The sequence below is a fragment of the Rattus norvegicus genome, chromosome 19, assembly GCF_036323735.1.
Source record: "Rattus norvegicus strain BN/NHsdMcwi chromosome 19, GRCr8, whole genome shotgun sequence".
NCBI lineage: Eukaryota > Metazoa > Chordata > Mammalia > Rodentia > Muridae > Rattus > Rattus norvegicus.
In genome coordinates, this window is record NC_086037.1 from 45,715,329 (window position 1) to 45,742,926 (window position 27,598).

Sequence of the window (27,598 nt, forward strand, 5' to 3'; positions counted from 1 at the left end):
AAGATAAAGGGGCCCGACCATGAAAGAATCCATGAAAAGAAACGGGGAAACAATGATAAGCCTAGGAGCTTAAAGAGTGCGTTTCACTGAACCCCAAGAAACCTTTGCCTACTCTGCCGAAGTCCAACAGCACTTGTAGGGCCCCAGAGGCACCCCAGGGCTTAGTTCCCTGTGGAATGTATGGACAGTCTCGTAATGAATTCTGGCTCTGTTTCAACAATCTCTCCAAATGTTTTTTAAATCAAACCTTACAAGTGACTCATTTTCATTTCCTTTTTCTCTGGTTCCTGTGTCCTCTCTGTGTTCTCCCTGGTGCTGGGGCTGAAGGGTGGGAACAGCTATCCTGATTCAGGAGGGGGCCATCTAGGCCTAACATCAAACACCGGTTGCTCACAGAATCAACACAAGGTCTGGGAATGCCCAGAAAACACAAAGTCAGGCAGGAAGAGCTTTCTGGAAGGAGCAAGGCTTTTAGAAAGCAATAACCAGCAGCCTGCAAACGGGCAAACCCAGAACCCAACCGAGAACTGTGCTTTTAAAATCCAGTGTGCCCAGCACAAGATAGTTAGAGGAGTGCGCACTGGTTATTAAACAGACCCCTCCTTGTAGGCCAAGGGGGGCATCCTGCACATGTCTGAATGTGCAGACCAAATCGTGGTGACTTCACTGCCAAACGTCTCTTCTCTCTCCATTCTCAGTCCTTGGGCTGAACGCTGGTCCTCTGCCCTTCTGACTACTGGGGCTGTTAGTTACTTTTGGCCTCCTCCACGTGGTTCATAGGAAGCCTCTGCAAGGCCTTCCCATGAATGCACTCTCCCACAAAAGCAAGAGTTTCTGGAAGCCAAACCAAGAGTGTGCATATGTTCGGGCCAAGTCTGAATTTACCGGGATCTGACAGCATGGGTTGAAAGAAAGGAAACGGGTTCCTAACTCAGGCTTTAAACACTGGCCCTCACCGTGACCTGACTTCAAACCTGAAATAAACGGTGCCGGGTCAAGCATGTATTCTGTGGCCTCCCTCGCTTCTCTAGCTGCAGAGATAGGCTGCGGACACACAGAGCAAGCCACAGAAAACCAGGAAATGTACGGATTCCAGCTGTTAGAAACAAGGAAGTAAATCAACCCACAGCTCAAACCCTGGGCGATTTGTGTGGGGAAAACATACACAGGGGTGGGGTTAATAAGAGAATTATTACGAAGGAAGACAAAGGTCTCCTCAGAAGGAGCACCATAGTCCCCGCACTTTGACCAGGAGAAAACACCACTGTTAAATCATTTGTTGTCATAAAAAGCCACAGCAAGAATCATCTCTTCGTGAAGGTTCTTCTATCTTAGGCTATAGCTCCTCTGGACTCTGCCTGTACTAGCTTCCGGAGTGAGCATGCGCAAAGAAGGTCCTGCACAGACTCCAGGAGGACCCCTGCTGGGGGTGACTCAGCCACTTGGCAGAGGGCAGGCTCCTCGGCAATGAGAATTCCCCTTTTCTGGTAGGTCTGTGATGCCAGCAAGCACCCAGATGAGCATGGGATCCACAAGGTTTAATTACACATGCGGATTGTACCCTTCTTTGACATGAATCAGCTAAAGGGGAAAGGTTAACGTGCTGGTGAGAAAAAACTGCTGCAGAATGAGAATGGTCTTGTCTCATTGAGAAAATAAGGATTCTGCTCTACCTCCCCGATTTCTGTAGTAACAGGTAGGGAGAAGACTGGGGTGGGATAGGACTGGACCCAGGTCCCACTGCACCTCACAGGATGTCCTCTGAGAAAGAACCCCTGTAGTGTATTCAGGTATGACGAACACCACAATCAGAGACCTCAGATAACTAAGCTCTGTCTGCTTAGCGCTGTCACTGTAAGATAGCGTCTGCCTATGGCTTGTGTGTAAACTGTTGATGACACAGTTTGTTGGCCATAAGATGATGTCTGTAGTCAAATATCCTAGGAACATAAAGAAAACAGCATGCAAGCGGGCATTCATCCTACAAGCACACGTCATAAATACTCCGTTTACTATCCCATAAGAGGATCTGGAGCCGCCACCCAACCACCCAGCAGCCCCCCACCTCTACTGTGAAACTCTATCCCATCTTTCAGGATCCAGACTGCAGTCTGCCCCAGTACAGAGATGGCAAAACAGAAAGGCATCCAGCGTGAAGGCGTAGCCTATGAAATTCCATGTAAAGGGCTTGCCCGGCTTCTGGGAATGCCAGCCAATACAAATTTCCGTGACTTTATTAACATATGCAGCTATGCAAGAGGGAAATGATAATAAAACAAGAGCCCTTTTGAGTCTGGACTTTCTGAATCCAGGCTTCAGTGTGGGAGGCAGGAGGAAGCTGCTTAAGAAAGCATAAAGGGTGGCTGGAGGGAAAGGGCTACAAGGGGGAAAGGGATGAGCGATACAGGCCCTGGGGCTTGAGCTTGCAGAGCTCTTCATTCAGGGTGGGGTGCAACAGGCAGCAGCAGCCATTCAGGTACAGGAGTCTATGGGTTTGTAAGGCGCATGCAGAATTATAAAATAACAGAAGGGCTTTTCTGGCCAGAGGCTGAATGAAATTGACTGTCCAAGCAGGGTGCAGCCTCTCCCCTTTTAGCTGAGAGGGGCTAGCCTTCCAGGGCTGCAGACAGTGGCTTCTCACTCAGTCCTGCTTAAAGGGACAGAAGGATGATGGCACTATGCATCCACTGAGTTCAACAAGACCACTAGTGTCCAAAAAACCACATCTTTGCATAGGAGCACACTGGTTCTGTCCTATTAAAGTGACTTGTTCCTCATTTATATAAAATATAAATATGACATTCCATGTAGCTCCCTTTTTACTATTAAAAGTGTAATTCCTTATTTAGATTAGCCACCAGTTTGTGGACTATGAGTATACACACACACACACACACACACACACACACACAGGAAGGTGGAGTCATGAACTGGACATGGCCCTGCTTCGACTCGATGGGATGGTAGCCATGGAGGTCTTTCCTTTCTCTGAAGACAAGGGAAGGGGTAATTGGGGGAAAGAGGTTGTGAGGATGGAATTGGGAGGAGAAGAGGGAGGGGCTGTGATGAAGATGTAAAGAGAATAAAAATTTATTTATTCATCCATTAATTTAAATGAATGAAGAAAAGGTGGACAAGGCAGTGTCTGGGCATTAGTTATAAGCCCACCCCTGGATGCATCCGTTATAAATCATTTATAAAGCTGGCATACAAAAGTACTTGGTCATCATACAAAAAACTTAAAAAATAAAAAATAAAAATTAGAGGGGGGAGGGGAGAGGGGGGAAGAGAGAGGGAGGGGAGAGAGGTGTCAACTGGATAAGCATAATTCAAAAGTAGGTCTCAGAGGCTTAAATTAAATGGCATTTTGCTAATATGATGAAAATGGGTTTTCCTCTCAATATTAAAAAAACCAGCGTGTACTTAACTTTTAGAGTCACAGAGAAATAATGGTGCTCATAAGCAACAAAAGGAACAAAGCCTGAGCCCGACTCTATCAAATGTAGCACTTCCGTGTTGCAAATCAAAATAAGAAAGAAATAATGTAGCTTTCATCTCTGAGATATGGATTATGGCCAGAATACGAGAAGCTTTAATGAGCCAATTTTTTTTAAGTAACCCATGTAAAAAGTAGACAAAGAACTAGAATAGATGTTTCTTCAAAGACTTTCAAATGTTAAGTAGCATGTGGACCTCCATGAAATGCCACCCTTCACAGGGATTCCCAAATCTAAACCACAGTGAGATTGCTAGGTCGTAGCATCATGGTGGTTGTGACAAGAGAAGGATGGTAAGGAGTTTCCAGAAGGATCTGTTGGAACTGAAAGCTCATATACTACAAGGGATGCAGAATACTGTTGCTGCCCTGGAAAGAATTCTTAGCAGTTCTTCAAAATGTCAACCCAGCAAGTACACAGTGCCTAGGGATATACCCAAGAAGATTAAACCATAAGTCCATACAGAAACCGGAACAGGGACATTCATGGCAGCAATGACTGGAACACAAACCACCTCTCCACTAAAAGATAAAGAACACTGGATTGATACTGAGGAGCCATCGGGATGGGCCAACAGATCCCTGCCATCGAGGGTGACAACTTGAGTTCAATCCTCGGACTCACTTGGTTTCAAGAAGCAACTCCCACAAGCTGTCTCCTGACCTGCACTGCAGTGCTCCCCACTCCCAAAATAAGCAGCACGTTATTTAACAAAAAGAATCATCCACGTTACAACATGACTGAGGGACCGTGAAAACATGCTGCGAAGTCAGACATAAAGAACCACAAAGTCCGTGAGTTCGTTCATGCAAAGAGTCCCAAGTGAGCAAATCTATTAAAACTAACCACAGATTAGTCAGTGGTTGCCTAGGCTGAGGCAACGGAGGTGGGGACAGCGACTGCTGGCCAGTCACTGAGCCTCGGAGAGCCACTTGTCTGCACCCCTTCCCGGTGCTTGGATACCAGATGAGCACCAGAACGCCTTGCTGTGCTTCAGAATCATGACTTCACACCTCACTGAAGCAGCCATGTCCGCAGCCTTCAGGGAGCTCAGGCTGGCCAGAACCTTGGGATCCTTCTGCATCTTGCCTGTCTCCAGAGAGAAAACCTGGCTCAATAAAAATCTTTCTTTTATTGAGATAGTGTTTTAAAAAAAATCTGGACCCCTCTCTAAAGCTCAACCGGAAGTCTATGCATCTGCAGTGCAATGCGCAGTCAGTTAACCTTTGCCTGTGTTCGGAAAGACGCAAATAAAAAGTAGTTTCCAGTTTTAGTCTGATTGTGGCACTGTTGTTTTCATACCGTCAAGTACATCAGCAGCGTGAGTTTGAGAATGTGGAAAGCAGAAAGAATAAATCAAATAGACGAAATACCTTCCTATTAATAGCTCCAAATTACTTAGCAGTATTTTTACATTTTCTTATTTGTGCGTGTGTGGCTGCCTCGGCCGTGGTGCATGTGTATGTATCCGAGGTCAACCTGTGGGTTCTCTCCATCCTGCAGCTTCCTGGGACGGAACAAAAACTCTCTTTCTCAGCAGTCAGGCCCCTCAGCGTCCCGCCAGCCCTATGTAAAATTATGTAACTATGTAAGATTAGATTTAAAATGTTGTAGGACTGGGCGAGGTGGTACACACCTCTAATCCCAGCACTAAGTAGACAGAGGAAGGTGGATCTACATAAGTTCAAGGCCAGCCTGGTCCACATAGTGAATTCCAGGACAGCCAGGGCTATAAGCAGGGAGACTGTTTAAAAAAAAATTAATAAATATTTTTTAAGATATGTTTTAAAGGTTTCACATCTTCTCTAGTACTCAATTCAGCAACTTGTGAGTCTGATGAAGCCATTTTGTGATGGTAAAATGAAGAATAATTTTCATCCTCACAGATTATTACTGGTGCCCTGTATGATGTTCTAACTTGTATCTTACAAGTGATTCTAACACCCACATCTTAAAGGCTGATCCCCGAGTGGGGTGGGAACGAGGGGAAGGCTTCAGATCACTGGGGCTGTGCCCTCCAGGGTGACAGACCCTCTTTTACTTCTGACTGTGCTCTGCAGGAACACTCTTGCCGCAGCATGCTGCTGGCCAGCCCGCAGGCCCCCCAGCCATCAGGCTGATTACTCATGGACTAGAACCGCCCTCCAACTCTGAGCCAAAATAAACCTTTTTCCTTTGCAAGCTGATTGTGCCATTCATTTGTTATAGTGGAGGAGAGTTGACTGACCAAAGGCATGCTGTTTAACGCGTGTACATGTAAATACAATGTGCTCATGCGTGAAAAGCTCAGGAAGACAAAAAAGTCTAAGTAAAAGTTTACAGGGGGCTGGGGATTTAGCTCAGTGGTAGAGCGCTTACCTAGGAAGCGCAAGGCCCTGGGTTCGGTCCCAGCTCCGAAAAAAAAAGAACCAAAAAAAAAAAAAAAAAAAAGTTTACAGAAAAAAAAAATCACTCCTTCCAAAGGAAAAAGTAGCCCATAGAAGAGAAAATAGTTTTCTGCCTGAAATTTCTGATCTCTCTTAAGAAATTCTTCAGAACAGAGAAGTCTACAACCTGGTGTCTGATGCTTCTGAGGTGGTGTAGGGAGACTTTCTGTAAAACATGTCCAGAAATAACTCAGAAATGTAACCAATGGATGATAAGTAAGTAGTATTCTGGGAGGCTCGTGAGCACCATGATCTTGATCTGTCACAGAGATGCCCTTCTTTGAAAATGACGGTTCTAGACACTGTCATTTCATAATAAATTAAAGGCTCACCGTGGAAGAACTGGTTATTTTTCTAAAGGAAATGTGGACATTTAACTGAGCTTTGCTCCCCATCAGCTCCAACCTGAAGCATTCTTTTCAGATGAACCAAACTCTCTCACTTCTCTGGCCACTTCCCAGCACACTAGGCTAAGGTGGTCAGGCTCACTTGGAAGGCTTCTCAAAACACAGGCTGCTGGCCTCAGCTGCAGGGTTCCAGGGACTTTACTATCGAAACCCAGAGCAGATCTCGGAATATGAGTCTCCCATGTCTGAGTGGCTCTGAGAACTGGGGCTTCCACTGAGCCTCTACCAGAAAGCAGGGGAAACCAGTTCAAAGACATTTACAATCAGTGCTGAAATGAAGTTAGTAGACCTCTTCCTACACATCTAGAGTGTTGTGCATGACGCTGTATCTTCTTGATTTCTGTCCTTCCTTGTCCTGTCTACCCAAAGGCTCATTTCTGCACATTCTGCTGCCTCCCAGCAAGCAGCTTGACAGAGTAACAGGATAGACAGCAGACATATCTGCTAACAGGCCCTCCTTACCGCTAGACACACAAGTGTCCACTGCTATGTGTCACATAACAGATAGTCACAGGCATCCAGCTATTTCCTCATAGTGAGTTGCTTTCTTTTTGGTGATCAATTTACGAGGTCCAGCTGTCAGGCACTCCCCTTCCTAATTAACAGCTTGAAAGGGAATCTGAACCACATTAAAGGAGAAAACTCAGATTCTCCCAACCCAGAGGCCATGAAAGGTTTAGCTTGGTTCTAACACATGTGTGTCCTCCACCCCCCCCCCGGGAAACTAAGTGTCCACTTGGAAAGCACCCACCCTATGCAGGTCTCTTCACATAGGAACATCTTGTGTGATATGTGCCTGGGCCCTGGGCCAATTATTCAACCTTACAGAATGAACATGAGCTACGTTAAACATGGAAACAAGATACAGCCCAAATCATTGATTAGTTTCTTCTTGTTAACTCACTGAAAACCCACGTAAGAAAATTAGTCAGAAAAGAGAGAAAGAAAGTCCTTTTCCTTAGCTATTCTTCAGGTCAAACCAGAAACAAACACACAAAAAAGTACCTCCCATGCACCGTTGTTAACTATAATACTATCGACTTCCTCTCTCATCCCAGGGTTCATACTCCAGATTGTCAGTTACTCTAGTCAACCGTGTTCTCAAAATAGTAAATAATAATTCCACAACAAACTATTTATAGATTTGAACAACTTGTATTATAACACACTGTTGTAGCCAGGTAGGGCAGTGAACGCCTTTAATGCCAGCACTCTAGAGGCAGAGGGAGAGACAGATTTCTGTGAATTGCAGGCCAGCCTGGGCTACACAGTGAGTTCCAGGCCAGCCAGGGCTATACAGTGAGACCTGGTCTCAAAAAGCAACAAATAACAAAACTTCTGTATTTGTTAATCTCTTGCTGTGCAGAATCATAAATTAAACATTATCATTGCTAGAATATATGGGGGGAGGTCTTCTATAGGGTTCAGTGCTCTCTGACAATTCAGGCATCCACTAGCAGTCCCTGACTGAACTAGCTAGAAGAGATGTCTAGAGTTGTCACACAGGCTCTTTCTGACCAGGGGACTTTACAGAAAATGACAGAGACTGTAAATAGGATTGTACAAGTTGGGAAGACATGAGGACACCTGTGTACAAGGTTGCCTAGAACAAAACTGGAGGTAAACACCGCGCTAGCTATGCACCGAGGCTTTGGGAAACGAATCCTTACTCTCATCTGTGAGGCAATCTGAAGGCTCAGATAAGTCCCTTACTTGAGTATCTTTCAGGACACGAGTCTTGAAATCGTTAAAATGGTATCTTGAAGAAAGAGAACTTAAAATTTCTGCCTAGCATCCTTTTTGCAAGAGCCTTAACCCAGTGGTGACGGTCACTGTTTTGTTTTGTTTTGTGACGGGGCATCCCCACACAGTCCAGGCTGGACTCAAAGCTCACAGTTGTACCTCAGTCTTCCTCCACAGGAACTACAGGTATGTTCCTCTCCACAGGGCTTAATGTCCACTTCACTCCAAAGGAGGGGGAAGCCCTTCTTACCTCATGGCTTTGGAATGACAAGACACTTGTTTCTAACCCACTCACCTTGCTTAGGACTTAAAAAACAGTGTTCCTCTGACCACATATGTGGAGCACTGCAGACTTTCATTCCCTGAATGCATTTCATTGATGGTTTTTCCTACACTGGATCGGCAGAGGCTACATTTAGATAACCATAAAGAATAACAGTCATCTTAAGGGGATGCAACTTACTCTAATATTCCACTAGGAAATTCTCTAGCCTTAAATGTGTCTTACTGCAACTTTGTTAGGGTGACTTCACTTGCTCATGAAATTAAGGAAAACAATACTAGCTGGACAGTAGTGGTGCATGCCTTTAATCCCAGCATTCGGGAGGCAGAGGCAGATGGATCTCTGAGTTCAAGGACAGCCTGGTCTACAGAACCATGTTCCCAAACAGCCATGGCTACACAGAGAAACCCTCTCTTGGAAAACAAAAATAAAAACAAAAACAAAAAGCAATAAAAAGAAGTATTAATGCACTCAAAGAATATAGTCTAAAACACTACTGGAGAGAATAAAAATTTAGGAATTCTTGATGCCTGTGTCCTTGACCCAAGTCTTATCTATATAGAACTTTTTTTTTTCAAGATGAAAAAGAGAAAATAGCTACCAGTCTTTGTGCAAGTTTATTTCCCCATTATGAGGGATGATGGCTGTCCTTTGGAAACGGGACCATGCTGTCATTCAGCATTGAACCCCACTGCACACACACTCAGTAAAAGTCAACTAACACAACTTAAAAGGAGCCCTCATTGCACACAGATTTCATTAAATGCTCACAGTGGCATTTTGGGGGGGGGGAGGGTGTCATTATTATCTAGAAAATAATTTCCAATTTCAGCCCTTAAATCATATTACACCAAAGGATAAAGATAACATGCTTTCCTTAAAGAAACATCTGTCCAGAAATCTCACTCACTGCTCTCCTTGTCACCTCTATCAGTGTGCTACCAGCCTTCTCTGCTCTCTACAGCAGCTTATTCCAGCTACACGGTAAATTCTGTAATGGCAGCATCACTGGGCAGAATCCAGCATCGGGGAGGGCACCGGAATGAATGGGAACTAGGCGACTGTGTGGGAGAACTACCTCTGGGAGAACAAAGAGACTGAACAACATCAACAGAAGGATGACTACATTGCTGAGATATTCTGGCACAGGAGGGAGACGTGACACACTGAATTATATTGGCTCAAATATGACTGTTTCCCTTCCCAGCTTTGGGATCTTGCTAGACCTTCATCAGAGTAAGACACACCACTGCATCATCACTGCAAAGTCTGGGCAATGGAGTTACAATAAGATCACAGTTCTTGTTCTTCTATCAAGCTTCATTGCTAACAAATCATGTTCCCCTCTATTCCAGAATGCTTTGAATTAACATCAAAGACAAGAATTCTTAACCCCACCAAACGGCAGAGAGGGGAATTTCAACTGTTCTGATATGCTAACTGCAAGTAAATCACTATTAATTTCTTACCTTCCAACCTACTAGTCAACCAGGAACACCGTCAGAATTGCAGATGAAATTACAGATCACAGAGGCGTCCTGCTAAGACAGGACTTGCTTTCATTCCCCCAAGCACAGCAAGTTCCCAATGAAAAACTGCTTTGGATTCATATTAGCATTTCAAACACAGTTCCTAAAAATTACCTTCAGGAGTCAGTGAACTGAGTGCAGCTATGACTTGGCAGGTAGGGTTACCAATATAGCTTTTTCTCACGGTCTGAAAGTCAGACCCTGTCACCAAAAAAAAACACTGAATTTTCTGTCTGTTGTAGAGGACCAGGTAGAAACTTACACCAAAAATCCAAAATACACTAGCTTTAATTTACAGCACATTTTTTTCCTATATCCAACAATTTGAGATTACACCTAGATGTTAGTGGAGCACTGCGTTCACCTTAGGGAAGGTTACTGCTGGCACACTCCATCAGGTCGTTCTCTACTCTTATGCTTGCTCATGGCTACTTCGTTGGTATTTACTTTGAGTGTCACCTCAGCTTCTCACCAGGACAAGGAAAATATTTTAATGGTCTGAAAAGACTGTAGTATAAATGCACAGAAGCCATGGGATCCTCTCCTAAGAGAAGATATTTTAACCAATTAGAAGAAATCCTGTGAATATTATTAAAGTCACGGTCTCGATCATCTCCAATGCTGGTAATGTCTTCTAACCATTTCTAATAATATTCAGAAAAAGAAGGACGTATCTAAATAGGTACAGCACAAAAAGAAGCGAACATACTCACAAAGCTAACACAGGAACTGAAGCTAGTGTCTAGCTAGGTAGATAAAACGAACAAATTCATGCATATAACACAGAAACGGAAGCCGAGCGACCTGACCATTCCTTAAATTCACCTTTTTCACGCTATAGTTACCACCGGGTTAATTATAAGCCATGCAAGAAACGGCCCAGTTGGCTTGCACATGAAATGAGCAAAATGGAAATAGTTTTTAATATATTGGATACCTGAGAGTTTCATGAGAAGTTCTGAGGCAGCCTTGGCTGACATGTCCCGCCTTAACACATTCCCCTTGCCTTCCTGGGGTGTAAGTGGGTCCTCGGAGATGCTAGGGGTCGCCACTTCCGGTTCCGGGCTGAACGCGTAGCTGGAGCGAGGCAAAGGCATGCTTAGGGTCTCCTCTTCCTTGGGCTCCTCCTTCACTTTAAAATTAAGATTCATAGGCTCCTTCTGGTTTGCAGCTAAAAAAAAAATAAGAATAAGGAAGAAGAAAAGAAAGAAAGAAAGAAAGAAAGAGAGAAAGATATATATATATATATATATATATATTCATGTATATTCATTTCCCCTCTAACCTTGCCCCCACACTTCACCTTAAGAGCCAGAGGGGTCACAAAGAAAGTGAGGCCCTTAGCACATAGTGCACCCCGTGAGTCTTGGCCGCTCTCTGGGTATCAGCGTACACAAAACCTGGAGTGTTGTAAGAAGTGCTGTCTTTTCAAAGCACATGGGCATCTTCTCCATGGTTTCTCTAAATCATCTTCCCTGTGCACGCTGCTGCCTCCCTGGCCTCTTTGCGCCTTCTCCAGCTAATTCTATCATTAAACAACGTCTCGTAAAATTATTCTGCTGTCAAATATTGAAATAAAATCTAGAGTAAGCTGCTCTATCTAAACCCGAGCCCCTGTGGTGGGTGGAAAGGCGATAATGGAGAATCTGCCAAAAAGAAAAGCAGGACTAGAGATGCACTACTCTCTCCTCATTACCAGTGCACTCTACTGACCCATGCGCAGCGGCCATATGCTTTGTGTTGTCACCATGTAACCCTATGCCTGCTGCCTAGGTCATCGTCACATACAAAATAGGCTTTCGTCTTTCTTTTGTTTAAGAAAAAAATATTCTTGAACTATTTTTAATTTATACAAAAGTTGCAAGGATAGTTCTAAGAGCTTCCATGTGGACTTACTTCCCTGGAATTCCCTCAGGGTAACATCTTATCTATACCTAATCACCACATATTTGTTAGAACTAAGAAATCCATGTGGCTATGCTATGACCCTAACTCCAGATTTGTCCATTAATGTCCTTCTTGAAATTTTTTGAAGACATGAGGAGCCAGTATGGAGAGCATGATCAAAACAGAGCTAAGCAGTCTGTCATGGACGGTTCTATGGGCTGGTTACTCTGTGCCAGGCCTTTAGTCTGGGCACACCTCACGGCAAAGGTCACAGGTAAGAAGCAACTCACCTTTCTCACCATCCCTCCCACCCCTGCTTAAGACCCTCGTAGCACCAATGTTGGCTGTGCCACACAGGATGTGTTTGGGGTTTGTTTGTTTATTTTTTATTTCGAACCTGTATTCTTAGCAGCTCTTCTTAGAAGGAGCCTAGCCCATTCTGTCTTAACAAACTAGAACAAGAAAATTAGTCCCCAAGACAAACACCTATAATGAATGCCCTTTCCCATCTCTAAGGATGCTTACCGTAGAACATCTGTTTGAAGGGTATAGCCCAGGAGGGCTAGAGGAACATCTCCAGGTCTCACAATTACAACTATGCAGAGCTGGGACTAGAACTGAGGTCCCTGTGTCCCTGGCTTTCACCACACTGCTTCTCCACCTGGGGCCTTGTGTTGTAACAAAACCAAACTGTAAAGCCCTGGTTCAGATACCACTTGTTCAGTGAGGTCTACACTGTCTGTCCTGTTTAAGATGGCACCCCTCACCTGACCATAGTTCCCATCTTCCTTGCTTTCCTGTAATCTTTTTATTCCACCAAATACGAACACTCACCACTTAGTAATACAGACAGGGACAGAATTGCTCCCCTCCCCTAATCCCTTTGAATATTGAAGCTTCAACTTTCCAATGTGAGTTTATTTGCATTAGGGCTTTAAGGAGACACAAGTTAGATCAATGAAGCATGAACGCAGGGTCATAATCCAATGTCAGCGGTTCTAAGAACTATTTGACTCCTTCTCTACTTATAAAGAGAAACACCAGAGATGTCTCTACATGGGGGAAAGGCCAAGTAAGGGTGTGGAAAAGAAGCCATCTACAAGCTGAGCAGAGAGGCCTCAGGAGAAGTCAAACCTGCTGACAACTTGACATTGGGCTTTCAGCCACCAAAACTATAAGAAATAAGCATCTGTGGTGTAAGACACCCAGACTACAGCGCTCTGTTATGGCGGCCTTAACAGATAAATCAAGTATTATATAACGTGTTTCAACTTATTATGAAAGCTGTGACTAAACTGTTCTCCTGACTCCAGGGTCAGCTTCACGAAGACACTAACGTCTGTTTTTAAAGTTCATGTATGTCAAGAGCACACCACAGTGCCTGACACACTACAGGTCCTAGTCATACAGCCATAGCTATACTTTCCGAAGGGTAAAATGTGTCCACATGAAAGCAGCAATATTGACAATGTGCTAATAGCTCCATGGTCAACAAAAGTGAAGGACCCTGGCGTTCCTATCAGAAGCAACCAGCCGAGCTTTCCCTAGATGCATCATCAGGGTAAGGCTAGGGTGACAGAGCTTTGCGACCTACCTAGACCATGGGCTTTCTGGGCTACCTTGAAGACCCATGTGGAGCCTAGCATCACTAACGGGAAACTGAACCTTTGTGGACACTGCTGTCAAAACCTAAAGCGAAGGGAACAGTGTCAGTCTCCTGAGCATCTCGAAGGTAGGTCCCCCTCAACCCAGGTCCGCCTCCCTGACTGCTGACTCAGCTGCTGTCTCTCCTTACATCACCAACGCCAGCACAGCGCCAGCCCTTTCCCCACACCTTCCTTCCAGAACCTTCCTAAAACCTTCCCCAGTGGATCCTCTCAGTCTCAGCATCCTGACCCACATGGTTTTTCCATGTGTATCTCCCTATCCTCTCAGGAGGATAATTCAGAGTGGGTGGTTACAAACTTGGAAACTGCTTCCACGCTGTGCCTTTTATTCACAAACACATTTAACCTTCTAAGACGAGATTAGGAAAGGTAAAATATTGAGGAAAATTCCAGCTTCAGGGAGGGCAGCCACACTGAGCAGATGCTGGTGGAACACGTGAGTGCCTTCCAGGAAGGTTCGTCTAAAGACTTAAAAAAGAAGAAGAAATCTAGCATTGTCAGTGAGACCACACTTCACAGGCCTTCAACAAGACTGTTGGCGAGCAACAGGCCATCTCCACACTGCTGTCACATGGGCTTGCATGGCACTACCAACTCAGGTTTCATTCTGATGATATCAAGAATATGAGCACTGCAATGCATAGAGGAGGTATGATCACGGCTAGCAATACAACAGAAAGACATGTGGAAGATCCTTGTCTCATCAAGTTTCATTTCCTAGGTACTAGGGCTTAAATAGAAGTTGTGAAAATGAAAGTTGGCAGTCTGAACTTCTCCCTGTCAGTGATCAGAAGTGCATTTGCTGAGATAGTACACGAAGCCAGTTTTTTATAACTAATAGGACCAAATCATTGTCATCTTTCAAGTGATGATACTTTAAAAAGACATACATGTGCAGAGAAAATTAAAGATGCTTTCCTTGGTGGGACTGGGGCAGGATCATTAAAAAGAAAGCAAAGGTGTGCGAGTTCCTGTGCTGTCTACTTCGTTACTATTATGTACAAAGGTGCCCAGACCATAAAGGCTTTCAGCGCCTGCCCTGACTTCTCCTCTTGAGGTTGGAAGATGCTCGACTCCTTACACCTACCACGGCTCGCTCACCTTGCTAATTGATTCTAACTCATCAAGAGGTTGCCCATTGTTTGTTCCGAACCCTTTAGGAACTGAGCCATTCGTGTTCTAAGATCACAGCCGGCTGTAAGTCTGTGTACTTGATGGAGTGGGCAGTTGTTTAAAGGAGTCGGCAGTTCCTACAAGTGTGTGTCTACAACCAACTCAAGATAAAGATGAACGCAGGAATAAAATGAGCTTGGGCAAAATAATTCCAAAACCTAAATCCTCAACGGTGGGCATTGATGAGGTGCAAACGAATCTGTACAACAAAGCATCCTCGGTCCACACAGAAATACCTTCTAAGATTTGGTTCCCAAAGAAAAGCTTCATATAACTTATTTCAAGACCAATCTTCGGCAGGTGAAGTGGCTCAGTGAGCAAAGATGTTTGCCACCAGGCCTGATGGCCTGAGCTCAATCATGGGGACCCACATGATGATGGGGGAGAGAAGGAGTTCTCACAAGGTGTTCAGATGTTCTCTGACCTACACACACACACACACACACACACACACACACACACACACACACACACACACACACAGATCATTCTTTGTTTTTGTTTTTTTTGTTTTTGTTTTTGTTCTTTTTTTCGGAGCTGGGGACCGAACCCAGGGCCTTGCGCTTCCTAGGCAAGCGCTCTACCACTGAGCTAAATCCCCAACCCATTCTTTGGTTTAATAATGAGCACAACAAACATTTAAATAATTATAAGGAGAGTTAAGCTATCTTCAAGCACACAGGGAGAACATGAATATTTGCAAGTGAGGAAACGCTAGGTTAGTAAATGGCCTGCCACCCACAGATCAAGTACAGAGGCACTAAGCTCCAGGGCATACACTGAAGATGCAGAGCCCTGTCCTTCCTCACAGGCACTCAGCTTCCTTTAAGAAGAACATTGACCTAAGCAGAGGAGTGTGGGCCTTGGAGAATCAGTAATGGATTGGACTGCGCCCAGGATTATTAACGACAAAGGGACAGAGTGGCACTTCTTGAAAGCATGGGATCCCAGGACCGTTTGTGTGGACGGAAGAGGAAAAAGACAGTGGAACACAGTTGCGCTGGCCCCGTGCTGTTAGTCCCTACTGCTGAGGAAAGAAAGACACACGTGTACGTAAGATGAAGATGGATAGTGGCTTTCCAGTAGTCTGATGAATGCTAGCTGCTCTGTGAAGACGCCTGGCCACTGGGAATTACATTCACTAGCTCATCCTAAGCCAGAGCTAAAGGAGAACCTCATACACATGGTTTTCAAACAATGTTCCAAGGAACCCTAGGATTCACTTCATGGGTTCCATTCAATGTCTGTCTCAAACATAATTTCTGAGGTTCCTTTTGAATTCATGTAACTTGTGATTTTTAAAATGTGTATCTTGCCAGGATTACACATGAAATGTCAGGACACCAGAGACCACTAAGCTGAGGGCTTGTGTTGATGGATCAGTTTAGTTTTGGTAATGCAGTGTCTTCTGCTACTACATGACTATTAGATTTCTAGAAATACCTGATCATAAGGAAGTGGCTTGCTGATCTTTGCAAAACCCTAGGCCTGTGAGCACATGTCGTTGTAAAACTGTACAATCACAGTACAACCATAGTCTGTGTGATGCTCTAAGTCAGCTTCCCAATGTGAGCAGTTTGGGTGTCTGGACTGGATCATTGCTGGAGAAGGGGCCGCCAAGCACACTGCATCCCTAGTCTCTACTGACAAGGTGCCTGCAGCTCCTACCAGTTGTTAAAACAAAAATATTTCTCTAGACATTCCCAGCTGTGCCCTGAACATACCTGCCTTAAATTAAATGCCAGGGTAGGTTCTAGAACTCGTGCTTGGGTGTGGCTTTTGAATATGGCTAGCAGACAAAACAAGACAGAGATATGCAAAGATACATAAATGTGGCCGGATCTGTCTGGTATGAATCACAGGACACAGCCTGGGGAATACTGAGTGTTCCTCTAGATTAGCATTTCTGATAATGCCAGTGACACTTTGGGACTTAATACCATCCCCAGGACTCAGATGAAGAACCTAAGATCCAAAGACAGTAAGGACTTCCCGAATACTTGGTGGCTAATACAGAACCATGGGCAGCTCTGGTGTGGTTATCAGAGACGGATGATCCTTGTCTGTCACTTAAAATAAGGGATGAGAGCAGATGCTGAAGGCTTGCAAGTCCAGAAGGAGAAACTTTGTTATTGCAGCTTTTCTTGCAAGCATCCGAGTAATTAAAGGGATGGGTGGTTACAGGACAAATCGTTAAACAATGTGTCTGCACAGAGCTGTATTTCTTTTTAATGGTTTTGTTTTGTTTGGGGGACTGGGACCTCTATATACAGCCCAGGCTGGCCATGAAGTGAGATCCTCCTGCCTCAACCATCCAAATGCTTGCAACTCTGAGCCTTCCTACCTACCTAACAACACATACCTTGAAAGGTAACAGACAATGACATTGCTATAAAGACTATACTCGACCATAGTAACTCTTAATCTAACTGCTCAGGCCTTTAAATAAATGTAGCAAATGTAAACTGGCAAAATAGTTCTATTTTGATAAGAACCACTTCCAGGTGTTTTACATAGGGGCGGGGTTTAGTAGTTTTTGGTTTTTTTTTTTTTTTTAAGTAATTGAACATTTAAAATACAACAAAGAGAAAGCCACAGTGTTTCCACTCCCTTCTTTTACAATAAGAAAACATGGCTCAGAAAATGATAGGTTTTTAAAAGTCACAATTGTCAATGAAGGACTTGGAATTAAAGCTTAGTTCTCTGGACTGTACCCCAGCTTCCAGCAAGCATGCCCTGGGGGGGCACATCTGCACCTGTGAACAGACTTTGGACCTGGAACTTTTTAACTATTGAATATGCTTTAGGTGAGAAAAATAGACTTCTGAAAGCACAGGCATCGGTTTGATTCAATAACAAACAGCTGAATGCCACTTTTAAATATTAAACATACTTATGCGTGTGGAATTCTTAAAATATTACTTAAAAGTTTTCAAACCTTGTTCTGTATTCCTAAATCATTTTATAAGCAGTTTAGTGAAAATTTTAAAGTCTTGTATTTCTCATCAATCTCTGCAGGGGTTAATCCTGGGCCAGGATTCCGGATCAAGATACCCAGACCAAGTAAGTCTCAATGTTCCCCAGTGACAGTTACAGTTATGGACACGGAGCCAATGGGGTACAGAGAATGGTCAAAGGTAGCAATAGCAAATGGAGTCCCAAGCACGAATAACAAGCGTCTCTCTCTAACCCACACGTGAAGCCAGCATGTGAGGCTGGGTTTGGTGATACACACCTGTCATCCAGCACTCAGGGGGAACATAGACAAGGGAATCTGAATTCAAGGTCATCTTCAGCTATTCAGAGAACGGGAGACTAATTTGGGCTATGTGGGACCCTCAATAAAGCAAAACAAAACAAATCCCACATATAATGAGCAAAAGTAGCCATCTGCAATAATCGTTTTAACAGACAGGATGTCTTTCTTGTCAACAGCAGGAAGGACTGGGTCCTGGAAAATCACTCAAGCCTTGTGTAAATGGGAAAGAAAGCTGTATTTAAAATTTGTGCTATTAACACATTCAAAGAATGAAATGCCTTAACAGCCTTAGAGTCATCCACACAGACACTACAAGAAAGTAGCCCACAGGTTGGACCACACCCCTTACAGGTTGGACCACACCCCCTATAGGTTAGACCACACCCCCCTACAGGTTGAACCATACTCCCTACAGGTTGGACCACACCCCCTACAGGTTGGACCACACTCCCTACAGGTTAGACCACACCCCCTACAGGTTAGACCACACCCCCTACAGGTTGAACCACACCCCCTACAGGTTAGACCACACCCCCTACAGGTTGGACCACACCCCCTACAGGTTAGACCACACCCCCCTACAGGTTGAGCCATACTTCCTACAGGGTGGACCACACCCCCTACAGGTTAGACCACACTCCCTACAGGTTGGACCACACCCCCTACAGGTTAGACCACACCCAATAGGTTGGACCACACCCCCTACAGGTTGAACCACATCCTTCACATGGCCTTTTGGACTGAGGACCTACCCCAGGGCCACCACCTCTTAACTCCTGAACCTGCCATCTTAAATTAAAACGGAGACACAGTTTCAAGATCAGTTCATAAACGGATCTCAGTCACTACAAACCACCAAGAGAATCTAAAGAACTGGGGTTTGTGGCAGGCTAAGAAATGGTCAATGATGCCTGCTCTGAAAGCCCAGTTCCTTCCAAGAGGAAGAGGAAAAGGGATCTTGGGAACTTCATGGCTCAAGTGACCAGACTCCAGAACAATAGGAGAGAAGGCAAAGGCTGGACAGGACAAGAGTGTGTTTAGGAGTCCTCATGTTTCCCGAGAGCAATGGAGAGCTGGTTACTCAATAGAACTGGAACTAGACAGTTGTTCGGAGAGAGCTAGCCTAGCACAAAGCCCAACTGCCACAGAACTGGGCTTGGTGGTGCATGCCTGTAAGGCCAGCAGTCAGGAGTTGAGGCAAGGAAACATGAGTTCAGCATCATCCTTGGATATATGCAATGGCACCTCAACAGAAACAACAATGACAATGACAAAAGCCAGCTAAGCAGAGCCTAACCAGTGTAGAAAGTGCTGGAATCATCAGCTTTGCTTGGGAGAGCTGGGGCTGATGGGAAATAGAGGGGTGAGATGTCTACGAATGACATGAAGGCTATCCAGAAAGAAGGGACAGTATAGATACATTTCTGAAGACGCGAGGGAAGAAAAGAAGTAACCAGATTAGTGACTAAAAGCACACGCATTAGAAATGATGCCATGATTTGAAGCCAAGGAAAATAAACAGCGGGGCAGACAGAGGTCAAAAGACAGTTCACTTAACTGAGAAATAAAAATTAGGTAATAGCTAATTAAGTGGTCACAAGCCAAGCCTTTGTAGTGAGGCAGGGCTGACTCTTTGCTCGTGTTTCTTACAGCCAAGCCCTTCCAGTCTCAGCTTTCTCATCTATAGAATAGGTTCAGTGGCACTGCCCCTCTGCTGCCGCCGAGGGTTAAACGAGAAGTGGAACGAAGCGGTTGGCATAGGGCCCAGTTCCCAGAAAACACTTCTGATTAACGATGCTCTTACAGCAGCAGTGGAGTTAGTGACAGGGACAACAGGGACAGAAGCAGCGGCTTCCACCAGGACAGGAGTGGCGACTGGGTTCCGGCTTCATGGACACAGTGGTCTCTGATAAGTTTTCCCAGAGGTCTACCAAGCTAAAACATTATTCTAGGGCTGGTCACGTGGCCCATAGGTATAGGCACCTGCCAACAAGCCCGACATCCTGAATCCAATCCCAGGAACCCTCATGCCAGAAGGGGAGGAAACACCTAAATCCTGTAAACTGTCCTCTGACACACAGGCACACATGCACACACACGCACACACGCGCACATTCACAATAAATAAATAAAATGTAATGAGGGTTTTTTTGTTTTTGACCAGCACAGAACCAGATGCCCATGTGCACCACAGAAGGAAAAAGAAAATATCTGAGCTGCAGTCATGACCGTGATCCTCTATTATGATGTAACATGTTTGCACACTGACAGGGGAAGGCCTAGAGAAATGTAAGTTGGCTTTGCTGCTATCACTCTATCTGTGGAGCCTGAGACAGTAACACAACTTCTATGGCTGGGAGTGTGGCTTGGTGCTAGGGAGGTTGCCTAGCATGCATAAAGCCCTTGTTTCCATGCCCAGTAGCACACAAAAAATTAATCAAACTTTCAAAGATCCCTGCCGTACAATAGTCAGAAGGAGGCTCCGTGCTGGAGAAGCTGGCTAATCCTAGACACGTGAAATGGGCAGAAACAGAGCCAACTTCCTGTATGATTTTTTTCTTTACCTTGTAATTTGTGATATAGATTCCTCTGGGTGGGTAATGCTAGAAGGACATGCCTGGATTTGAATTCCAGTCTCTACTCATTAGCTGTGTGAGTGTGAATGAGACCTTTACCTTTCTCGGCCTCCTCATCCATAAAATGGAATGATGACAGCACTCTCACGTAAAGGGTTCTTATGAGGCTCCAAGAGCTAAACGCAGCAGAGTCAGCACCATGGATGCAGATAGAGCAGCAGTAGGCAGATTCCTCGGAGTCACCCTCTACACCAGCATGCACAACTCTAGGCTCTACTTGTTATAATCCTGCCTGATCCCCCTCAGTAGCAAGTCATTAAAAACAAGACACAGCTTCTCTCTGTCTCTCTCTGTTTCTCTCTCTCTCTCTCTCTCTCTCTCTCTCTCTCTCTCTGTGTGTCTCTCTCTCTGTCTCTCTCTCTCTGTGTCTCTCTCTCTGTCTCTCTCTCTCTCTGTCTCTCTCTCTGTCTCTCTCTCTCTGTCTCTCTCTCTCTCTGTCTCTCTCTGTCTCTGTCTCTGTCTCTCTCTCTCTCTCTCTCTCTCTCTCTCTCTCTCTCTCTCTCTTAGGAATCACCAAGCTCAATAAAATCCAGAGTTTCAAAACAACATTCAGACTGTCTACTCAAACACAGCCCTCCTGCAGCTGCTCACACGAGGAATTTAGTCACATGGCCTGAGAGTGCCAAGGCAGGACTGAACAGAACAGCTAAACCAAATCTCAAAGGCAGACTATCAAGTAGTCCAGTCAGGCAGCCAGGCCCCCATGGCGATGTGTGAGTCCCTGGCTACCGGCACGGAATCTCAGGGTGGGAATGGCACAAGGCTGGCATTTATATGGAAGAAGGCCCACTTGTTAAGATGCGGCTGAGAAGGCCATCAGAGGCACCAGGCAAAGGGGATGACTTAAATTGCTGGTCATCACCAGCTACCCTTCTCCAGTGGGGGTCTTAACATTTACACATAAGCCCGATTGTCACCTCCAAAGCATCAAAACAGTGAGCAATAGAGGGAGGTTTGGGGACAAAGGCCTCTGGGAAACAAGCTATGACACAGAAACTTTTGTGGACGTCTTTCGTGCCGGCGTGAAAACTATGGCTGAGACACCCATAAGCCAGAAACAACTAAGCAAGTGACTGTCTTTTCCAAAGCTGTCTCTGTGCAGCTGAAAGTGAGAGGGAACTTCGGAAGCCTACCTTCCCTACTTAAAATTATTTTGGTGTTGATTCTATGGAGCTAATAGGATGTGGGAGACAGCACAAAACTTTTTTGTCAGTTTCCAGATTAAAAATAGTCGAAATGACTTATATCTTTTATTTTGGAAAGCTGGGGACAAAAAAGCTATCCCTTGCCAACAAGTGAGGTGCCAAGTTTCTGTCAAGTAGCTGCTTGGTTATAATTTGGGGAGTTAGAATTAAATTTCTATCTTGAAAAATGGCATCTTGGAGAAAAAGACGACAGAGCACCATTACAGACAACTTGTAATGTGTTCCTTTAATGAGGCTGTTCTTTGTGCGAGTGTGTGTTCCTGTGTATATGTGTTGGGGGTGTGCACATGTACACATATAGTCCAGAAGTCAACCGTGAGCCTCATTTTTAGAAGCTGTCCGTCCACCTCGTTATTTAAGACAGCGCCTCTCATTGTAGCTAGGACTTGACAGTTGAGACAGCCTAGCCAGTGAACTTCAGTGTTCCAGCCCTCACTCTCCTTATCCGTGGTATTTCAAGTTTGTGCCACCATACCAGCTTTTTACATGGATGCTGGGGGTGAAACCCATGCCTTCATGCTTGCTCCATTGAACATTTCACTGAAAGAGCCATCTCCCCAGGCCCCTGGCTCCCAGCATCTGGAGGCTTCCAGTCTAACCTGGGGACTTTCAAACAGGACATCTCTGATGTCATGAGTCATCTGCGGGAAAATCAGAGCACTCAATGTATACGCCTCAGCCCGGCCTCCCCTTCATGTCAACCTTGGCCTGCAATGAGGTGTCTCTGACACAGCACCATGCTCTTTTCATGGACTTGGATCGACTGTAAAGAGAACTGGACCCAGAGACTCCGAAGCTGTGTGGAAAAACCCTGTCCCGAGGACCAGTTCAGGGTATTTGGTTTGTTTGTTTTGAGGACCGTTTGGCATTTTTGAACCGGAGTCTTGTGTAGTCCAGGTTGGTCTCTAATTCTGTAAGTAACTGAGGTGTAAACTTCTGAGCCTCCTGCCTCTCCCTCCTGCCCCCGTGCTGGAATCACAGGCGAGCATCACCCTTCCTGTCTCTGTAGTGCTGCAGATTGCACCCAGGACTCTGTACGGAGGCAACCAACTGTGCTACATCTACAGCCCCCAGGGGCCCACCTCCCATTTCATATCAGCTGACCTCTGCCCTGGATGCCTGTTAGAATCAGCAGAGGGATGTCAGAAAGATACCAAAGTCTGGGACCTATCCTAGACCAATTAATTAAACCCTCATTCTTTGGGCCCAGACATTTTATAAACATCTCCCTAGGTAGAGTCTAACTTCATATGGAGGCTAAAAACTGCTACTGGCCATGAGAGAAAGGCCCGGGGTCAGCTGGAGCAATGGCAGCTTCCTAAGCTGGGTCAGCACTCCTCTTTGGAAAACTCCCAGTCATGTGACCTGGGATAGGTCACCCTGTCATACAATGATTTGCATATGTCTTCTGGCTTCCGGGAAAGACCTGTGTAAACAGCAGAGCTCCAGCCCTGGAAAGCCTGGCTCCTGCCTCCAAACCCGGAGCAGAGTCTACGGAAGGCAGGTAGTTAGCCCTGTCTAGGGAGGGTCTTAGGTCCTCAAAGGACTAAGGAGTGTTAAGTGGGGATTTTATTTCATAGGCATGTAACTAGGAAACCTCTAAACTGGGGGAGGGTGGCAGTGGCTTTCAACCTTCCAATTGCTGTGACCCTTTGATGTAGTTCCTCATGGTAACCCCCAACCATAAACTATTTTCATTGCTATCTCGTGATTGCAATTTTGCTACTGTCATGGGTCATAATGTAAATATTTGTTTTCTGACGGTCTCAGGTGACCCCTGTGGAAGTGTCATTTGACCTTGAAAGGAGCTAACCCACAGGTTGAGTTAGAGTGTGTTTAAAACTGCACCCCACCCCATGACTGTGAATCTCTGCGGGCTCCATTCAGTCAGCTTCTGCTTGGTTTTAATCGAAGGAGCAAAAAGCACCAAGTGTTTTCTCTCTCTCCTCTGCAGACAAGTAGATGCCTCCACACTTGAATTTGTCACTGTGCTTGGTCCTTTGCAGACTCTGATCTGGCACAGAGACTCCCAGACTAGCTGCCCTCAAACAGCTGCACCCTATGGTACCAGCAGGTGCAAGGACAGAGCCCTAAGGGGGGAAAAAAAAACCAGTTCAAGAACAATGGCACCATTATGGTATTAAGGGACAGGGCCTGGGGCTAACCACTAGGTCACACCATTTGAGGTCAGGAAGAGGAGAAAACTCAGTTACAGCTCTCTGGGACTGTGTCCCTGGAAGAGAGTCACCTAGAGAGCCAGGTAGAGCACACAGCAGGCAGGCAGGGAGCAGCAGGGCCCAGCCAACCACACAGTTAGTTGGGGGTGGGGATCTTTGCAGAAAAACATATTCCTTTCCTTGTAACATAACTTCTCCTCCCGTGGGCAGCATAGCCACAGTCACCAAGTTTACATTTACATCCAAATATGCACACACAAAAAAATTACCGATGCATCTCACTCCCTGGTGACTTTATAACAGGTTGCTAGGTAACAGTGCATCCAAGTCAGGTTTCAGGACCTCTGGTAAGCCTCCACAAAATAGCTGCATGGGCCTTTTGCATAAACAGTGCGCCTTTGCTATCTGTTTTCTTATGCCGATTGATCAGTCGGTAGACTCTACCACGGCCAAACTGTAAGAAGCCTCTCCCCACCCCCTCCCCAGCCCCCACCTACAACTGCAAACAACAGACCCCAATATTTAAGGCTTTGGCACACAGTGCTTCTTCACCCCAGCCTACAAACGGCTTCTCCCTCTCTCTGCTTTTCGAAGCTCTGGCTCTGTGCTGCTGAGGTCTTCTCTCAAGCTCACTGAGACACGCTGGAGCTAATAATTACAGCCCAATGTCTGTGGGATGGGAGGAGCCCCGTGTCACACACCAGTGTTTTTAGCCCAAGATCGAGCCTGGCGGGCAGCAACCCCCTTCCAACTCCATCCTCTCTCTGCTCAGTCTCTAGATCTGAAAGGATCTGGACTCGGGCAAAGGGAGGGAATACACCTTAGTACATGCTATGCACCCCCACTCAGTTTGCTCTGGCCCACTAAGTAAGAAAGCATCCACCATGCTAAGTTATGCATTTGTCCTTCTCTGGAGACTGCATGTGGGAGACCAGAAAAGGGATCAGACACAGGTATCAGCTTGGGATTTTTCATTGTTTTGCTGTGATTTGGGGGGACAGGGTTTCATGTAGCCTTGCCTGGCCTCCTACCAGGATTGGAGGTGATCACCACCATGTCAGGGAACATTCTAAAGGATCCGGAAGGCCAAAGGGAAACACCTAATTCCCTCATATCCTGGAAAAAAATTAAATACAAATTTCAGAGTAGATCCTGTTTTCTATAAACCTCAGAGTAAAATCCTGTTTTCCTTGAGACTGAGATGAAAAAGGAGAGAGAAAGTGTGGGGCGGGAACCAGGGCAGATGGAGTAAATGCCCAACAGTCCAAGCAGTAGTTTACAACTGTCCTGGAGCTCCCTCTGCTCCTCCATCTCCCATCATTTCCTGGATGCCTCGTGTTTCTTTCATCCGTACCCTCTTCTGTCTCCCCTACTCATGTCTCCTACTGCTGAGGGGCAAAGATCAGGTCAGAAGGTACATTCCAAAGGACCGGACTGAAGTGTCACAGAGCAAAGGGACTTCAGAGTGAAGCGAGCCTCTCATTCACCTGGCAGTGACATTTAGTGAAATACTACGCATGGTCCATTTAAAGGAAGGCGGTGACCAATTATTCTCCGTTTAAAGGGTATTGTCAATCTCCAGAGAGCTGAAATGGCATTTGGAAATCATCCTGGGGACTGCCACCTTCACTGACAGACAGAACCCATTCTCAACCGACCTTTCTCCACCCTCTGCAATGCCTTTAAAATTTAAAATCGTATTTTCAAAAACAGCACAGGCCTACGTGTATTACTGCTCCAAGAGTAAGAAAAACATCTACCAGTGCTCCACCTCCGTGCAACATAGCGAGTTCATCAAGTCATTGAAAAGCAGAATACCCACAATGTGCCAGCAAATGGGAAACAATGTCTATTTGCAAGACATATTTCATAACTTATACATCAGCCTCTCTTCAAAGGGCATTAGGGCAGTTGGGAAAGGATGCTTGAAATTTTTTCTTAAATTCCACTTTAGTGGAGATGCTTGCAACGGTCAAGTTCACAGAGACAGAAGGTAAACAGTGGTTGGCAGGGGCAGGGTGTAGGGGTCGAGGAGAAAGCTGGCAGGGACTTTGTCGTGACGTGATATAGCTTGAGAGCAGGACATGTTTCCAGAGGTGGTTACATAACAATGTAAATGCTAATGCCAGTAAAATGTACACCTGAAAAAACATCTAACCCAGGATATCTTACGTATGTTACCCCAAGGCAGAAATCCTGAGAAACTCATGACAACATTTAACATTCGTTAAGTTAGAAAAGTCTACAATCCCTCATGGTAGATTCTGTATACGTTTTTAAAAGACAAAAACAACAACAAACCTTTGCAATTAAAACAGGTAAGAACCTGAGTACCAAGAAAAGGAGTCGCACTTCAGAGACACTGGCACAAAACAAGCAGAGGAACTAGGAAGCAAAAGACTCGAGCCTAACTTGCATCCCGAGTGCCCACTGAGTAAGAGCCCAAATCCAGGCAGGAGAAAGGGCAGCCCCTGTTGTTTCCAGACCCACACAGAAGTAATGCTTATTTCCAAAGGAGTACGAAAACAAATGTAAAAATAAAAAACTAAAAAAAAGGGAAAGACGGGGGAGAGGGAAGACGGGAAGGAAGGAAAAAGGAAATCCATGAAGTGTGAGTATTAGAGCTCGAGGACCGTTGGAAGCTTCTCGTCCTGCCATCCTACTGTACAGATGAGAACGGGGAGAACACAACCCTAAGCAAGTACCTGACAGCTTCATGAGAAAATCGGAGGCCATCTTAACCGAGATGTCCTGGCTGAACAATGCTGCCGCACTGTTGGGCACAAACTCGGAGGGGTCTTTCGGCTTTGTGTGGTTGGCGGACCTGTCGGCAGCATTCAGGGTAAAGGAGGTGGGCAGGCCGTTATCTTCCTTGGGCTCCTCCTTCACCAGCAAAGGTGCAACGCCAGCCCCACCCTGGCCAGTCCTCTCTGGCGTGTTAGACGTCATCACGGTCCCCACTAGCTCTGTCCCTCCTCCTTCCCTCTGCTGCCCCAGGCAGCCACTGTCACTGAGGTGGGGAGATCCCTTGACATCTGGGTCTAGGATCTCCTCCTTCACCTTGGCCTCTGTCCTCAGGAAGTGCTGATGACAGCGCATGTGTAGTTTCAGGCTGAAGTGGCGTGAGGATGTGAAAGGGCACAGCTGGCACTGAAAAGTCTCTCCCCGGTCCTGATGCTGATGAACCTGCCAGAGAAGCAAGAAGAGTAGGACTGGTCACCGTGCACTGATGGAAAATACCTCTCAGCATGGCCACACACTCATCAGTTCCCTCAGTTCATACAGGGCCAGGGGAGAAAAACGCCAGAGAGGCCATTCTTGGTGATGCACTGGATAAATGACATCAGTCCTGAAACACAGAGTGGGTCCTGACCCTCTTGGTGCTGCCCTGGGTAGGATTGTTCTAATGAGCTAATCAACAGATCTCACTTAATAGACCTTGGTAAGGAACTTATGCAACCAGTAGTTGGGGATCAAAGGACATAACCTTTCATCCCGTAACACACACACACACACACACACACACACACACACACACACACACACGTCTCCAGCGTGTTCCAGCTTCCCAGATGAGGAGATGGAACACCCTCATACCCCAAAAAAGTATCTTGAGCCCAGTTTCATAGGAAGAAAGAAAAACAAGAGAAAAACCTTGAGCAGGAGAAAACCAAGTTCAAATGTCACTATAGGGTCTAGAAGGTGTCCA

General features: G+C 45.6%; 1 protein-coding gene across 13 annotated transcripts in view; it reads right to left on the reverse strand.

The window, feature by feature from the left end:
* Positions 1-27,598, reverse strand: part of Zfp827 (zinc finger protein 827) — a 166,891-nt gene that overhangs the window by 90,480 nt on the left and 48,813 nt on the right. For all 13 annotated transcript variants that reach the window (XM_063277886.1, XM_063277880.1, NM_001400944.1 and 10 more), the window contains 2 exons: positions 26,595-27,075; positions 10,823-11,056 (listed from right to left, as the gene is read on the reverse strand). In XM_063277886.1, coding sequence (XP_063133956.1) covers positions 10,823-11,056; positions 26,595-27,075 — 715 coding nt within the window. The remainder of the gene's footprint in view (positions 1-10,822; positions 11,057-26,594; positions 27,076-27,598) is intronic.